This window comes from Lepidochelys kempii, chromosome 7 (genome assembly GCF_965140265.1).
Source record: "Lepidochelys kempii isolate rLepKem1 chromosome 7, rLepKem1.hap2, whole genome shotgun sequence".
NCBI classification, from domain to species: domain Eukaryota; kingdom Metazoa; phylum Chordata; order Testudines; family Cheloniidae; genus Lepidochelys; species Lepidochelys kempii.
In genome coordinates this window covers 89,059,608-89,077,125 of record NC_133262.1, presented here as the reverse complement: position 1 = coordinate 89,077,125, position 17,518 = coordinate 89,059,608, and the positions used below count along the sequence as shown (strand labels likewise).

General features: G+C 38.5%; 1 protein-coding gene across 10 annotated transcripts in view; it reads right to left on the bottom strand.

Moving 5' to 3' along the window:
* The window catches only part of PCDH15 (protocadherin related 15), a 1,355,521-nt gene that overhangs the window by 36,822 nt on the left and 1,301,181 nt on the right, over positions 1–17,518 (bottom strand). For all 10 annotated transcript variants that reach the window (XM_073353680.1, XM_073353679.1, XM_073353682.1 and 7 more), the window contains one exon: positions 1,970–2,146. In XM_073353680.1, the coding sequence (XP_073209781.1) occupies positions 1,970–2,146 (177 nt within the window). The remainder of the gene's footprint in view (positions 1–1,969; positions 2,147–17,518) is intronic.

Genomic DNA, 17,518 nt, shown 5'->3' with positions numbered 1-17,518 from the left:
TCTAAAGAAAGTTTGAAGTGTCTGTGTTATTACATTATTAAGATCATCTGAGATACAGAAACAACCTGCTACTGGGCACTAAATTTCTTAAAGGACCAATTTTTAAAATTAATTTTAACTGAAACTAGTTAACTTTTACCTGCAAAATCTCAGAATATTCATTCTAAAAAAATCAAAAAGTGCTATAATTTTTGAGAGGATATGCTGTTTTCTTCATATACAACAAAGTGGTTGAATCCTTGCTTATGTACAATGTTCAGCTAAGCATGAACTACCTTGGTAATGGAATAATGATTAATCATTCATTGATCCATTAACTCCTTCTAAAGTTCCACCAGAGGTCTTTAGAATAACATTTTCTTTAAGAAAGAATACTTTGTCCTTTTTTATTACTATACTTTACTAAAATTCATAACAAAGCCTTTGGCCCATTTTCAGATAATGTGTTTGTTTTTAGTAATTGAGCAAAAATAATTTACCCTTACCTAAACAGAATCTACAATATGAATGTTGAAAATGCAAGCATATTGGAGACCCGAGCTCTAATTCTTCATTTGCACACTAGATGTCACTGGTGTATGGTAGACGTCCTCTGTGTTGATGAAGAATATGCAAGTATTCAACTTTGCCAGTGGGAAACCTTTAACACTGTCTCAGTTAAGATTGTGTTAACATTTTCTTTACAAACCCTTATTTTAAGGGGTTCATAACTCAGCCATACACATTGATTACATGGCATACTGCACAAGGGCTCAGATGGGTGGATTTTTTAAATGCAGGATATTTGTGAGGTGAATAGATATGTGACAGGATTGGGCCAGATGGCTACAGGAGAGTGATTTTTTCCCCCACAGTTTTAGATTTTATTTTTTATGTACAGAAATATGTAAGTCCAGTACATGATAAAAGGCAGATGTATTAGCCCCAGGTTAAGTAGGTCCCTGTTCCCTGGGTAAGGTAACAGGGAAGGTTCCAGAACAATCAGGAACTTTCTGGAAACAATTAAGGCAGACAGGCTGATTAGAACACCTGCAGCCAATCAAGAAGCTGCTAGAATCAATTAAGGCAGGCTAATCAGTGCACCTGGCTTTAAAAAGGAGCTCACTTCAGTTTGTGGTGCGCGTGCGAGGAGCTGGGAGCAGGAGGCGCAAGAAGCTGAGAGTGAGAAGGCGTACTACTAGAAGACTGAGAAGTACAAGTATTATCAGACACCAGCCATTCGGTCCTTGGCTTCTGAGACTACCAAAGATAAATCAATAGTTGTGGTGGTTTTTGTGATGGTTTTGCAAATGTTCACCCACTTAGAAATGACTTAAGAATGTGAAGGACTTGCCACAGTGGATTAGACTAGTAGATTTACTGCCATATTTTGTCTACAACAGCAGCCAGTACCACCTTTAAAGGAAGGCGCATCAACCCTGTAGTGAGCAATGGCACAAACTACCCAGAGGGGAAGTTCTTTCCTAACCCCATTAGTTAGTGGTTGGCTTCAGCCCTGAAGCACGAAGGTTTATAACCCCTATAATTTTTTTAATTCTATGTAGATCCTATCCTAGACTGTGCATATTCTCACTACACATATAAATGTCTTGCCACTTAATATGTGGCAACGAACAACTGTTATATGGTAATGACTTTCAGCTGCTATTAATCCAGTCTTGGATCGCCCCCTCCCACATGAAGGTGACCACTGGTTTCACTAGAGTAGAAAAGCTCCATGAGAATCCACTCCATAATAAGCTCCTCCATCAATCCATTGAAGGTGCAGGGTTTGTGTTTGTGGGATGAGCAGCAGTAGGCATCCACAAACACCACATTTTTCCAGAGATCTGTAAGACTCTTGGGAAGAATGGAATTTAAGGTTATGAATCAGCAGAAGTCCAAGGCACTGAAGGAAAATAAAGCTAGTGGGCTGCAAAACAGGCATCAAGAGTACAGACATCAGTGACAAATGATTTTAGATACTTACTTAAAAAGTTCATTCCTCATTATAGCTCGGTTTGTTTGAGGGTCAATTGCATAGACCATCAAGTCAGATTTGGAGTAATCCTCTTCTGAAAAGCCATCTCCAAATCTGCGGGCCCCAATGGACTCTACCACAACCTTTGCACCAGGAATCTGATCTTGAACATAGCGTTCCAAAATCCTGAAAATGAAATAGAGTCAGAAAGTTACAGTGATTTATTCATTCTAATAAAGACTGACAAAAACCTGAACTGTAATCTAAGAGACCAAAACATTGGCTTGTAAGCTGCTAACCCTATGAACCCTTTTCATAAAATCCCCATTCCAACATAACCTCTTAAATACTCAGCTCCTAGGAAAAACTTAGCAATGTTAGAGGAGGTCATTGCACACTGTTTCCTTAAGTCTAGTGCTTTGTATTTATGATATAATTTGAGTTTTAAATGACTCATGGGAAATTGCAACTGTATTTTACAAATAAAACTGTCAAGCTTTTGTGGAATTATATGGTTTCAGAACTCTTTAGTTCCACCTTTACACTTGAGGGGTAGTAAATTCTCTCACACACAAAAATAATATCCTCAACCATTTTCAGTGGGGTATATTATCTGGACATACACCATGACATAACATATCAGGTACCAGTATACCTGCAACTCCTAAAGGCGTAAATAAGCTTTACAACCATGGGAGAGGTTGGAGAATTGGTCTGACAGGTTTACAACCAGAAAATAAAAATTATCTGTAAACAAATTGCAAAAGTAATACAGAAAGTGACAAAGGATGACGGATAGCTGTCTCTAAATCACTTAACCTAAGTTCAAGATCTCAGGGGCATAATAACAATAAACTGCAACAGATCTACTTTATTTTACTTCCAGAAAAGAAGCAATCAATGCTGTATATAGTATATGGTAGTACACTCAATGAAATATCAGCTTCAATATCAATGTGTCAATAGGCAAGAAAAATAAGATTCCTAAGAAATGCACTTGACTACAGAAGATAACATTTACTGACCATTTTACTGATTCTTGATGGTGACTCTTTCACTAATTTTAATACTTAATACATTTCGTTTTTTGAGTGTTATTGAATGTAGGTCTTGGTAAGTTGCAAATTAATTTTTGCAGAAGTTCTCACACAGAATAATACTTACTTATGCAAGGAATCCCATTGGCAGTATCAATAACTGACTTCAGTGGGACTACTTGAATCAGTAAGGATTACTGGATGTGAGCAAGCGTTTTAGAATCATGTACTGAGAAAACAAACAACTTTATTTTGTCATATTTTTCTGAAGTTTTCTACATAAAATTATCTATTTATGGGAAAGACCTCAAAATATTTGTTGTTACTCCTAAGTACTCATGAAAAACATATTTAGAAGGTTTGTAGAGTTTCCCCTGAAACAAGAAAGAAGCAGAGCTCATACCTACCCTGAGCAGAAATACTTAAGGCATTGCTGTAGGACACAGTAAAAGGAGGAGGAAGAGAATAACCTCTCCAAGAAATTAAATTAAAATAAAATAAAATAAAACGAATGTCAAAATAACAAATACACATGATGTTGACATAATGAGTATCATGGCATAGGAATTTATATGGATTTATCCTATCCCTACAAGAAGCATAGAACAAGCCTTAGAAAGGATAAGATCAGTATACAAGTGAAAGTATTGTGCTCCAACTTAGCCAGTATATGGTATGTACCTTTCCCGGTGCCCATTAAAGTTGCTGACCTGTTAGAAGAATTGACAAGCAAAAAATATTAATTTTTTGTATCAGTTTAGGTAGTCAAAACTACATCTCTCCAGATGTGTGTTGTACTGTGCAGCTGATAAAAATGGTATTTAGAGTAGTTACAGCAAATAATGTATATGTAGTGAACAGATATTCTGGTCAAGAATCCAGGTAGAGTACTAATCATAATGGCAAGGTATAAGAATTCTTCTTTGATTCATGGTGTTGGCAAGGGAGGAATGAAAACATCCACAAATTCCAAGAACAGGAACAACCCTCTCAATCTTATCTGAATAAGTAAAAAGAAAAGGAGTACTTGTGGCACCTTAAATTGGTTAGTCTCTAAGGTGCCACAAGTACTCCTTTTCTTTTTGCGAATACAGACTAACACAGCTGTTACTCTGAAATCTGAATAAGTGATATTATAATATTATTCTATTTGATCGTGTAACTCAAGTCTATAACACAATTGCAGTCTTAACTTTGCATTCCCTTATGTTTATATGCTTAGCTGCATAACGGAGATATTTGCATTAACACTGACTTTTGAATGCAAATACTACATATAAAAATGTTAATTTCATGTAGCTAGTGCATTATACTTTATTTAAAGAATCATTTTAATGGAAATGAAGTATAATGAAGCAATATATGGGCTTGTAAAATTGCCCAAATGAGCAAAGCTGAGGCACAACATAGCTACAAAAGCCATACAAGTGAAGTATACTCTAAGGCCAATTCTTCCAAGGAATGCAAGAGTGAACCATAATGTGTACATGGAGTCAGACTGAAGGGTCTTCACATAGGAGTTAGGGAATGATGCTTATATTCCCATGCAAACAATACGAATCTTAATATATGCATTAAGAAAAAATATTGTTTTCTTCCTTTGTACAGTTGCATGTGGTGCCCTGGCTCTCTTTAAGCCTTCCTGGTAATACCACATGAGAAGTGTTCTCCAGGTGAATTTTGGAGCAGGTCTACAAAGTGAACAGGCCCCAACAACTTTAAGGGATTCATATACATTGATCAGAGAAAAATAAAAATATGGACTATGCGTGGCTGAAATCCTTCAATTTAAAAACACATTCAGGACAATATGTGGCGTTGTGCAATAGATGGCTTGGAAATACAAAAATGGAAAAGTTTCGACAAACAAAATAGCTAATATAGTACTAGAACTTGTCTAGGGCACTTAGGACTGATAAAACCTGTGTCATGATAAACACTTTCATTGGTTCAAATAACTGGAAACCTTCTGCTCCTGTTTTTCCCTGATAAATCATTACCACGTGTATTCAGCAAAGAAAAATGCTGAAAGAGCAATATTGCTAAATCACAATTTTAAAAAAGATTATTGACTTCCATTAATTTCTAAGACTCCTCTACCCTTCTCTTTGTGAAAATGCCCCTGAGCTATAGTGTTGTTGTAAGTTTCTGAAAAGCAAAACCCTGCAAGATATAGTTTCTAATCGAGCAGCATGGGTATGCTCTGAGCTGCCAAATCTGGCCAGACACAATGCAGAGTCCAAAATCAACCAAAAAAATAGTAGGTATGGATTGGAAAGCTCCCCCCTGTTAAGTACACTGGCAACTGATTGGCTTCAAATAAACAAGCACTCATTGACTGTGAGTATTAAATCTGCTTTGTTCCTACCTATGACACACTACTTGGCAGCTGGAGCTGCAACCCTGCGGCACACAGCTAATTAATGCTCCTTTAGGGCAATTTTGGTCAGTGAAGGTTGTGACAGTGAAAGACTAAAACCCCCAGGTAACTATAAAAAACATCCAAAATATCACATGACTACAAGTGACTAAAAGAAACCCCAATTTTCTTTAAAATATTGCCCCAAGGTTTTCTTTCTTGCATGGACCAATGATTTTACTACCCAGCTCAAAAAGATCTAGAAATGTTCATACATATTTTCCTTATGGATCTCATGAATCCTGATCGCATCAGTGCTAAAAATCAAACTAGTTTCTCATAGGCAGTTACATTTACCAGCACTTAATTTTCCTAGCCAAGATAGGAAGACAGAGGATTGAATAAAACCATGGATTATGTTTTTGACATCCCTGTGAAGGTTGCAATGGTTAGTATTACCAGAACTTGATAATACTATACATTATTCTCAAGTATTCATGGCAGCTGTTCAAAGTTACCCAGATTCTCAATCCTATTACAGAGTAGCTGTTTAAAACATTATTTGAATTGAAGAATAAACAACATAATAGTGTTTGACTATGACAAATACTTACACTACATACAACTGACTTTGATTGATGTTGCAAGAAACACAGTACATGTGAATTACAATAATAATTATACTTTTAGGATAAAGGCAATTTATTATATATACAAAATGGAACATTATGATGATTCAATGAAAAACAAAAAAAAACACATTAAAGATTGCAAAGTAGCATTTAAAGAAAATACTACTAAAAGGTGTGCAAATCTCTGGAGAGTAACTTCAAAAGCAATTCAAGTTTACATTTGGTACGAAAACACTGCAGTAAACTACCACTTGGCAGCTTATTTTCAGCACAAAGGATCCTCTTCTTTCACAGTATTTTAGAAACAAACACTAAAAGGCACATTTAGCAAACAATAAAAAAGTTTGTAATTAGAGGTAATTTATAAGTCAACATTAATTTAAAGTGAAGTTCTAATTTGATAATTGACTATGCAGCATTAGCACCTTCTTCTCAACAGATCTGCCCCCCTGCATGTGTTTAGATTCATATCTACAGATTAAGTGAAAAAAATAGTTTTTACTACTTTAACTCTTACAGCTCTGCACAGTCAACAGAGAACAGTGAGCTGGATTCTCTTCCTTCTTGTGCATCTTCATCAGAATTGTTTACCAAATTCCAATCAATTATACATGTGAAAATGAAATGAAGACCAGAGATTTGTACTTGTGCCATTGAGGGCATAATTTGGCCTGAAAATTATTATTATAGGTATGCAGAAAGGGAAGATCCCTCCTTAAATCTCACAGACCAGAGTAAGTTTTCAGGGCTGACAATTAGGGGAAAAATTCATTTTGACTCAGACACTGAGCATATTTGACATAAAAATAACTAACACACAATGAATAATAGAACCCTGTGATGCGATTCTTACATTGTTACTTATCAGAGAATAAGTTCACTTTACGGGGATACTGTCAACTTGAAAGTTTGCCAATTTAAAAAGAAAAAAATTAAATGAATTAAAATGAACATCCGATAGTATAAATATCACTGAGTCTTCTTGACAATTTTGTGGTTTTACAATCACAATCTCTTATTTTCTAAAATGTATGTCTTTTCCCTGTTGCCATGTAAAAGACCTGTACAAACAATAGGTGATAAAGAAAAAAATGTAAACACAGTTCAATCTAGAGAACATTCTGGTTTTGACCGGTACCTATACCTAAACACTTCAAAACTTTCAAAATGAAAAAGTCCTAAGGGAAAAGGGTTTTTTTCTTTCTCTAATGTTTTTATAGCTTACTATGTGGAATCACTGGAGCACACAGAAAGTGATTTATGAAATGCCATCTATTTCACAGCACTCTGAAATAACTACATTACTATATAATGTGAGCTGCAGGAGCTGAGTACCTCTGAAAACCAGGGCATTTATGTAGACGCATAACTTTAGGTGCCCAATTTTGACTCTTGATTTTAAAAAATTGTGGATGAATTTAGTGATTATTCAAATTAGCAAACTGTAGTACTGACACTTCCAAACATCATATAAGATTGTCCAAGCAGCTCTGTGAATAGAGATCTCAATACTGATTTTAAAAGTTCCCTGCTTTTCCAGTCAATCACTCCTGAGTATACCTTCCCAACTGTGGTTAAGCAGGCAAACTCCAGCTGTTTTGTGATGTTGCTAAATGTCCATTAAACCAGGAGACAGATCCTCAGCTATGGCAGCCAAGATGGCTGTACGTTCTGATTCTAGGCTGAGAGTATCTTAAAGTAGCTTCAGAGCTGTTCTAAAAAAGTTTAATTGACTAGTTACAGCCCTGACTCGTAGTTATACCAGCTGTTTCTGCACTCTGACTACATACTCCCACACCATGCCCCTTATAACAGGATCAGGGTGTTTGAGTGGCACAGAGTTGGTTATGTTGGCTCTTTGCTACCTGGAGATTTTCCAAAATGGTACAGAGCTGTTTTTGTTGGTCCTACAATGCCAGGGAAATCCTTCACCAGCCAGTGAAGTCAGCTTTCTGCCTGCTTTGGGCAGCCTACGATAGCAAAGAAGGCAGACTTGGGGCTATGTTCTAGTCTTAGGATATAATGCACATTTTTTGTAATCTGATTTTCAAGGGAAGCTGTCTGATAAAGGAAAGTAAGACAATATAAACTGGCTAAATTAATTACTTATATCAAATGTCAATAATGTACGATCTTGCTTTGCTTATCCAAGGGAGGTATTCCCCCTCTCAAAATAATTGTTCTGTACAAAAAGATTATTGTTATAACACATACAATAATGTATCTATGCAAAAAAGTTGCATTGAATCAATTTACTATGCATATTTATAAATACTTTATAGAGATTTTGTTAAAGACCAACTGGTAGAATATAATACTTTATATAGGGGAATGCCAATCATTCGGAGACTGTTCATATAAAATTAAGTAAATTAGCCTTCCTTGTATTTGACTGAAGTTTCTTTTCTTCTCTTTGTGCTTCTGCTTTCTAAGAGGTGCACTATCATGCTGTCTTTGCTACCTTTTTTATTGTAATAAGTTATTTCTGAAGCCAAGGAAGAAGCATTATGTTGCATTTACCCAGAGAGCAATACACGCACATCTCTACTTCAGCCAAACAGGCCTATCCTAGATCTCAGCAGGAAAGTCTTCTTTTACTGCTGTTGTAAGCAGTTTAAAAATGTAGCTCAAGCAGTTTATAGCTCTATCTGAAAAGGCACAACAGGACTACATTGTATAACGCTATTTTTTCCCCAAGGAGCTGAGGGGAAAACATATTCACATAATGACTCCCTCTATTATTTTTAGATCTAGGAGCCACTAGCGGAGGACAAAACGTAGGTAGACCATTACTATCCAGGTAGGAGTTGCTTATGAAAGCGAAGGAAGAAAAAGGCAGCCCAGAAAGTAGGATGTAAGGACAACATAAAATACTGCTTAAAATGATAGAAGGAAGGAATAAGAGCACAGCAAATTAAGATTTTCTTTTTCCTTTCTCTTCATATAACTGCTGAGGGTGTGCAGAGATTAAAGGAATATGGTAATTAGTGAGCTCAGCTGATAGATAGCTTATTCAACTATAGAGGATATGCCATACTGTTTGTATAACATATTACTTGTAAGACTATTCAGTAAGTAGATGATAAGTTTGATGAATGAAGGCTTATTTGAGGTAAGACACAGAACCTGAGAAAAGGTGGGAGACTGAAGAATTCATGTTTATTACCTGGTAGAGAAAAAATAACTGGAGAGGCAGAGGTAGCTAACCATTTGATTGTTCCACTGAGACACCTGGTGATCTGGAGTGCTGGTAAAGAAGTCAAGTTGAGTAGTTGTTAATGCTGTGCTAACTGATAATAGTGGTTAATGGTGGGCTCGGGAAGAATAATTTCTGCAGATAGTCCAGTGGATCATAGTCCTAATTTAGTAATAATGGAAAATGATCATCTATCCTATCAAGAACTAGGACGGAAGAGTATCCCTGTTAAGAAACTGATGAGTTTAAATGATGTTAGAGAGCTGTACAAAAAGCAGCTGCACAACAAATGAAACAAATACAAAAAAAACAGTCCACTTTCCAAAAAAACCAGTCCACTTTCCACAGATTCACGAAAAGAAAAAAAAAACAGCCTTGCAGAGGAGGGCTAAAAGGTGTTCTTGGCAATGAGAATTGGTATTTCTTGATAAGTTTCTTTAAGCAGGCTCAGTGAAATAATGTATGTCAGAATTTGCTGTAAGATTTTCAGCAAGACACCAAGGATTTTGGAACCCCCATGGTAGCTAATGTATGTGTGTCATTTTGATAAAGGGGTAGGATTTCAAAGATATTAACTCTTTTTTCCAATTAAAAATAGAAGAACATTATAAGAAAGAATTGTTATGCACAGGGACACAGATAAAATAAAAGTCACAAGCATTGTTACAGTTTCGTTTGTCATGCATTCCTGTCAGTTGTCCCTTTTACATGACACCTGGTGACCTCCACAATAAGGTTACCATATCTTTACCAGCAATAAATATCAAAAGGAAAAACATTTAATTTCTGAAACATTTCAGTGATATAGCTCCAGTGTTTTATAGCTCAGGTATCATTCAGGAGGAAGTTGCAGTTGTTTACAAAAGTACGAAAAGGGAAAAGATTTGACCTATATTTCAATATCCATGGTGTGCTGTAGGATACTGAGAAGGAAAGGTGTCACCAAGAATGTGGCATTTCTTATATGGGGATCAGATTTTTCTGTGCAACAAAGCGGGACAGACAGTCCTATGAGAAAAGGTGGGAGTCAGCTTTAAATGTCATACTGACTACCATGGTTAAAATACTGAAGTTCTGTATCTTAATTGCAGGCTCAATATATTTTGGAAAACCAGACGCATGTTTTTACACATGGAGTTTATAATAAAAAATGCTTGTTCACTTTTATATTCCATTAGATGTTTTAAGTATGACATTTTTTAATCCCTGAATTGCTCTGGCCACTTCCGAGCACATGACAGACATAATCTTACATGCTCTAATCCTTGAGACGTCTCCGTCTCAAGGAATATTTCCAAAATACCTCTGAACAACATACTAATCCACAGAGGTCTCCCTGCCAACACTACAGAAAGAGGGATTCTAGATGGACTCCTCCTGAAGGTCGAAACAGCAGACTGGACTTCTACATAGAGTGCTTCCGCCGACGTGCACGGGCTGAAATTGTGGAAAAGCAGCATCACTTGCCCCATAACCTCAGCCATGCGGAACGCAATGCCATCCACAGCCTCAGAAACAACTCTGACATCATAATCAAAAAGGCTGACAAAGGAGGTGCTGTTGTCATCATGAATAGGTCGGAATATGAACAAGAGGCTGCTCGGCAGCTCTCCAACACGAGTTTCTACAAGCCATTACCCTATGATCCCACTGAGAGTTACCAAAAGCAACTACAGCATTTGCTCAAGAAACTTCCTGAAAAAGCACAAGATCAAATCCGCACAGACACACCCCTGGAACCCCGACCTGGGATATTCTATCTACTACCCAAGATCCATAAACCTGGAAATCCTGGGCGCCCCATCATCTCAGGCATTGGCACCCTGACAGCAGGATTGTCTGGCTATGTAGACTCCCTCCTCAGGCCCTACGCTACCAGCACTCCCAGCTACCTTCGAGACACCACTGACTTCCTGAGGAAACTTCAATCCATCGGTGATCTTCCTGATAACACCATCCTGGCTACTATGGATGTAGAAGCCCTCTACACCAACATTCCACACAAAGATGGACTACAAGCCGTCAAGAACACTATCCCCGATAATGTCACGGCTAACCTGGTGGCTGAACTTTGTGACTTTGTCCTTACCCATAACTATTTCACATTTGGGGACAATGTATACCTTCAGATCAGCGGCACTGCTATGGGTACCCGCATGGCCCCACAGTATGCCAACATTTTTATGGCTGATTTAGAACAACGCTTCCTCAGCTCTTGTCCCCTAAAGCCCCTACTCTACTTGCGCTATATTGATGACATCTTCATCATCTGGACCCATGGAAAAGAAGCCCTTGAGGAATTCCACCATGATTTCAACAATTTCCATCCCACCACCAACCTCAGCCTGGTCCAGTCCACACAAGAGATCCACTTCCTGGACACTACAGTGCTAATAAACAATGGCCACATAAACACCACCCTATACCGTAAACCTACTGACCGCTATTCCTACCTGCATGCCTCCAGCTTTCACCCTGACCACACCACACGATCCATCGTCTACAGCCAAGCTCTGCGATACAACCGCATTTGCTCCAACCCCTCAGACAGAGACAAACACCTACAAGATCTCTGTCAAGCTTTCTTACAACTACAATACCCACCTGCAGAAGTAAAGAAACAGATTGATAGAGCCAGAAGAGTTCCCAGAAGTTACCTACTACAGGACAGGCCTAACAAAGAAAATAACAGAACGCCACTAGCCGTCACCTTCAGCCCCCAACTAAAACCCCTCCAACGCATTATTAAGGATCTACAACCTATCCTAAAGGATGACCCAACACTCTCACAAGTCTTGGGAGACAGGCCAGTCCTTGCCTACAGACAGCCCCGCAACCTGAAGCAAATACTCACCAACAACCACATACCACACAACAGAACCACTAACCCAGGAACTTATCCTTGCAACAAAGCCCGTTGCCAATTGTGCCCACATATCTATTCAGGGGACACCATCACAGGGCCTAATAACATCAGCCACACTATCAGAGGCTCGTTCACCTGCACATCCACCAATGTGATCTATGCCATCATGTGCCAGCAATGCCCCTCTGCCATGTACATTGGTCAAACTGGACAGTCTCTACGTAAAAGAATAAATGGACACAAATCAGATGTCAAGAATTATAACATTCATAAACCAGTCGGAGAACACTTCAATCTCTCTGGTCATGCAATCACAGACATGAAGGTCGCTATCTTAAAACAAAAAAACTTCAAATCCAGACTCCAGCGAGAAACTGCTGAATTGGAATTCATTTGCAAATTGGATACTATTAATTTAGGCTTAAATAGAGACTGGGAGTGGCTAAGTCATTATGCAAGGTAGCCTGTTTCCTCTTGTTTTTTCCTAACCCCCCCCCCCCCCAGATGTTCTGGTTTAACTTGGATTTAAACCTGGAGAATGGTCAGTTTAGATGAGCTATTACCAGCAGGAGAGTGAGTTTGTGTGTGTATGGGGGTGGGGGGATGTGAGAAAACCTTGATCTATGCAGGAAATAGCCCGACTTGATTATGTAAAGAGTTGTCACTTTGGATGGGCTAGCACCAGCAGGAGAGTGAATTTGTGTGGGGGGGTGGAGGGTGAGAAAACCTGGATTTGTGCTGGAAATGGCCCACCTGTTGATCACTTTAGATAAGCTATTACCAGCAGGACAGTGGGGTGGGAGGAGGTATTGTTTCATGATTTCTGTGTGTATATAAAGTCTGCTGCAGTTTCCACGGTAAACATCTGATGAAGTGAGCTGTAGCTCACGAAAGCTCATGCTCAAATAAATTGGTTAGTCTCTAAGGTGCCACAAGTACTCCTTTTCTTTTTTCTAATCCTGTAATAGTTTATAACACCTAATTCCCACTTGTTGATTTTAGTACTGAGATCCTTTAGTACAGAAAACGGAATTAGCACTTAAAAGCCTCTTTTCATTTGTGTTTGCGCTGTTGTTGAAGCCCTGTTGATCCCAAGATAGGAGAAACACAAGGTGGGCGAGGTAATATCTTTTACTGAACCAACTTCTGTTGGTAAAAGAGACAAGCTTTCGAGCTATATAGAGCGCTCCTTCAGGTGACCTCAAAAGTTTGTCTCTTTTACCAATAGAAGATGGTAAAAGAGGGGCTGATGACTAGTGGCATTCTGTTATTTTCTTTGTTGGGCCCACTAGCCCACTAGCCATGACCTTCAGCCCACAACTAAAATCTCTCCAACGCATCATCAAGGATCTGCAACCTATCCTGAAGGACGACCCATCACTCTCACACATCTTGGGAAACAGGCCAGTCCTTGCTTACAGACAGCCCCCCAACCTGAAGCAAATACTCACCAGCAACCACACACCAGAATCACTAACCCAGGAACCTATCCTTGCAACAAAGGCCGCTGCCAACCGTGTCCACATATCTATTCAGGGTACACCATCATAGGGCCTAATCACATCAGCCACACTATCAGAGGCTCATTCACCTGCACATCTGCCAATGTGATATATGCCATCAAGTGCCAGCAATGCCCCTCTGCCATGTACACTGGCCAAACTGGACAGTCTCTACATAAAAGAATCAATGGACACAAATCAGACGTCAAGAATTATAACATTCAAACACCATTCGGAGAACACTTCAATCTCTTTGATCACTCGTTTACAGACCTAAAAGTGGCAATTCTTCAACAAAAAACCTTGAGAAACAGACTCCAATGAGAGATTGCTGAATTGGAATTAATTTGCAAACTGGATACAATTAATTTAGGCTTGAATAAAGCCTGGGAGTGGATGTGTCATTACACAAAGTAAAACTATTTTCCCCATGTTTATTCCCTCCCCCCCGCTGTTCCTCAGACGTTCTTGTCAACTGCTTGAAATGGCCCACCTTGATTATCACTACAAAAGGTTCTCCCCCTCCGCCCCCCCCGCTCTCCCGCTGGTAATAGCTCACCTTACCTGATCACTCTCTTTACAGTGTGTATGGTAACACTCATTGTTTCATGTTCTCTGTGTATATAAATCTCCCCACTGTATTTTCCACTGAATGCATCCGATGATGTGAGCTGTAGCTCACAAATGCTTTTGCTCAAATAAATTTGTTAGTCTCTAAGGTGCCATAAGTCCTCCTTTTCTTTTTGCGGTACAGACTAACACGGCTGCCACTCTGAAACCTATTTCCCTTTTACCCTAACATGGTAAATGGTTTGTGTTCTACTCCTCCCCTGCTAATTAGTCATTTAACAAATAGCACTTGGTCACTTATATCCCTTTTAATTTCATCCTCAGTCTTACCTAGAGGAACCCCATATGTTACCCATCTTTCAGAAATGTAGGTCGCTAGCACATCACTTTTATTTCCCCTAAAACTGAAGTATTAAGAAATTTCTCAGCCTGTTTCTTATGTGTACATTGTACTAATACATCTCCATCTTGCATCCTTTTAGCTCTTCATGTATCTCTGATACTTCGTCTAACCCATTCCACCGTATTCAAGCGACTAGCATCTCCTATCTTTACATCTTTATCTAGTGATCTGATTATAAGATGTTGATTCTTCTCCTTACTCTTTTTTCCATCCAAGTCAGCTACCTTTTGTTCAGCTACAGATATTTCCATTCTTGTTTTCTTCTTCCTAATCTGAAGCCATTCCTCATTCCTTGCTTCTTTTCCCTCATTTTCTAGTTTTCTTTAGTCAGCCAACCACCACCAACCCAAGCCGCTCCCCGAGTTCTGAGTTATAAACTGCAGCTCTCAGCCTCTCCCAGCCTGCATTCCAGCCAGCAGCCACCCCAAGCCACCAGCTCAGCGAGCCAGCCTCCTCTTGCTCTAAATGTCTTGACTTTATACAAGCCCAGCCTACCCCTGCCCAGCTGGGCTTCATCTGCAGTTGGGCTTTATCTACCCCTGGCTCTCCTCCAGGTGCAGCCTAGACGGTAAACAGGCCCCCTTTAACTTGCTCAAGCCTTGTGTGGGGTGGACACCCCATCACAGGAAACTAGAATAAATATTATATAATGAGTTGCACTTAACAAACTCAGATTGTTATTCAAATGTGTATGATAAAAATGTAACTCAAAACATAACATAATTCTAAAAAAGTTGAAATACTGCTCCAATTTTGCAAACTTTTGATGAGTTCAAAGCAGGCACTTTTTGGCAAATAGAAATCGTTACTAATATTTCAAGAAGTTTTAATTTTTAGCCACTCCACACATTATTTTGTCTTGGGTAACATCACTTAGGGATTGTAAAATTGGGGTGCAAGTCTCATGAGAATTTGCTTTCACATGACATTTCTAGTACATTCTAGCTGCAAGTAGCACAAGATCAGCCTCCCTCAAGTGTTTTTAGCTAAAACCGGGCCACATGAGTCTCACATTCCTTTATAGACTGTACCCTATTCATAAAGACACAAACTGCATATTTGAAATAAATATGAAAACAGTTCCTAATTCTGCTGCCTGCCTCCAAAAAGAGATTTATTCTGAAGAAGGGAGCACACATCAATTTCTCCAATCAGGCAAAACCCATTTTTTAATCTGTCAGCACTACTGCAGCTGTAGCAGACTTAGCTGGACCTACCCCAAACAGACTTAATTGAAGTGGGTGAATGAAGTGGGGAGTTTGACATTGATGGGTAGAATATGGGACATTGACAGCTGGTTGATGAAATTGAAGTTGTCAGGGGAAGTCTGTAGTGTTTATTGAATGACTTTACAGGATCATGGCACTATCTGAAATGTCAGCGAGAGGTACTTTGCTTAACTCCTTCTAATAAGCCAATATTTTAAAGCAAAATGAACATAGAACAGAAATTTTAATTCTTTCTATGTATAGAATATTCTTTTATTCCAGCCACTGACCATCTATATAAGGTACATCTGAGGTTTGGCTGAGTTAGCTGTTCTCATTTGAAAGAACAACAACATATATTCCTTAATAGGTTGTAGGCACTTTAAATATTACTTTACTGTGACAATCTCTACCATTGTCAAAGTTACTAAATATCCAACTTTCCCAATCACTAAATAGTTACAGTTGTCATCAGAGGTTAGATTTTTGGATCTTTCAGTTTTAACAATTTTATTTAACGTAACTTTATGTTCCTCTGTAGAACATAATTTATTTGATTAATGTACTGGTAGCTCTTTTTTATGTTCATGAATTATATGTCAATGCTCTGTTTTTATGAATTTGTTCATTATTGAAATTGTTCAGAAAACACTTCAGGCAAAAATATTTCAACTTATGGGTGGTTCACAAACTATTTGCATTCACTATTCTTTGATTATTCATTATTTGTTGTGTATGGCATTTGATGGGTCATATAAATCACATTTAGCTTTTACACCCTGATTGAATGATTAAAGCTTTTATAAACAGCAGGAGGAAAATCAAAGGAATTTCAAGAAGACCATGCAAATATATTTCCAGCTGAAACTTTCAGACCAATATATATTTGTATGAGTAATCTTGAGACTTCAAGTTTCTGCAAATATTTTTCCTAACTAAAACAGTCAAATCTAGAGACATATTTAGAACATGGACAGAAAGAGTTTACTTGTGAATGCTGCTGAAACAAATTAACAGTTTTATTTGAACAAGTTGTCCATATCATCTTTTTCCAGAATTCATGCAATTCTAATATAAACGGACAATGTGTCTTAATGAAGGCAGTTTATAAAGTTTATCATTAAGGGCAGGACTGTTACATTTGCAGTACACTCATTTTCTGGCAGATGTTATTACTGAAGGTAAAAGCTCATCTGAGTTCATTTTAAGAATTCAGAACCTGGCTCCATATTTTATCATTACATATATTCAAAAAAGACTCAATTACAGTACAATCTGGACTCTTTGGGTAAGAGTCACACGTATGCTCCAAACCCTTTATGCCACATAAAAGGAGTGGAACAACAAAGGAGCTATGAATATCCCAGATCAGCCTCAGCCACGGAACTGATGAAGATGGCCAAAACAGTCTTCCAATGACCTTCTCACAAGTCTTGCCCCTGGGATTCGGAGGAGAATGTTTGGGGTGAGGCTGCAGCACGTAGCATTGTTGAGGTTTTAAGCATTGCTGCCACCCATAGACAGCTGTGGGAACGTTCCTATAACTTAGGCAGCCACCCAGAGCTGTGTAAATTATACTGACAACTGCCATGATGTCTGGAACAGTCCAGATTTGGCACGGCTCAAAGATGGCTTAAAGCCAGTTTGGCCTGACCCATTCCTTTGGGCTGTAAATTCTTAGAGACACAGCACAAAATCTCACGTTTCATCCTCAAAATCTTCATCATCCCCTCTGAGTCAAGCTGAAGCCCAGGGATTCTATACATTATTAATCTTGTAAAAAGA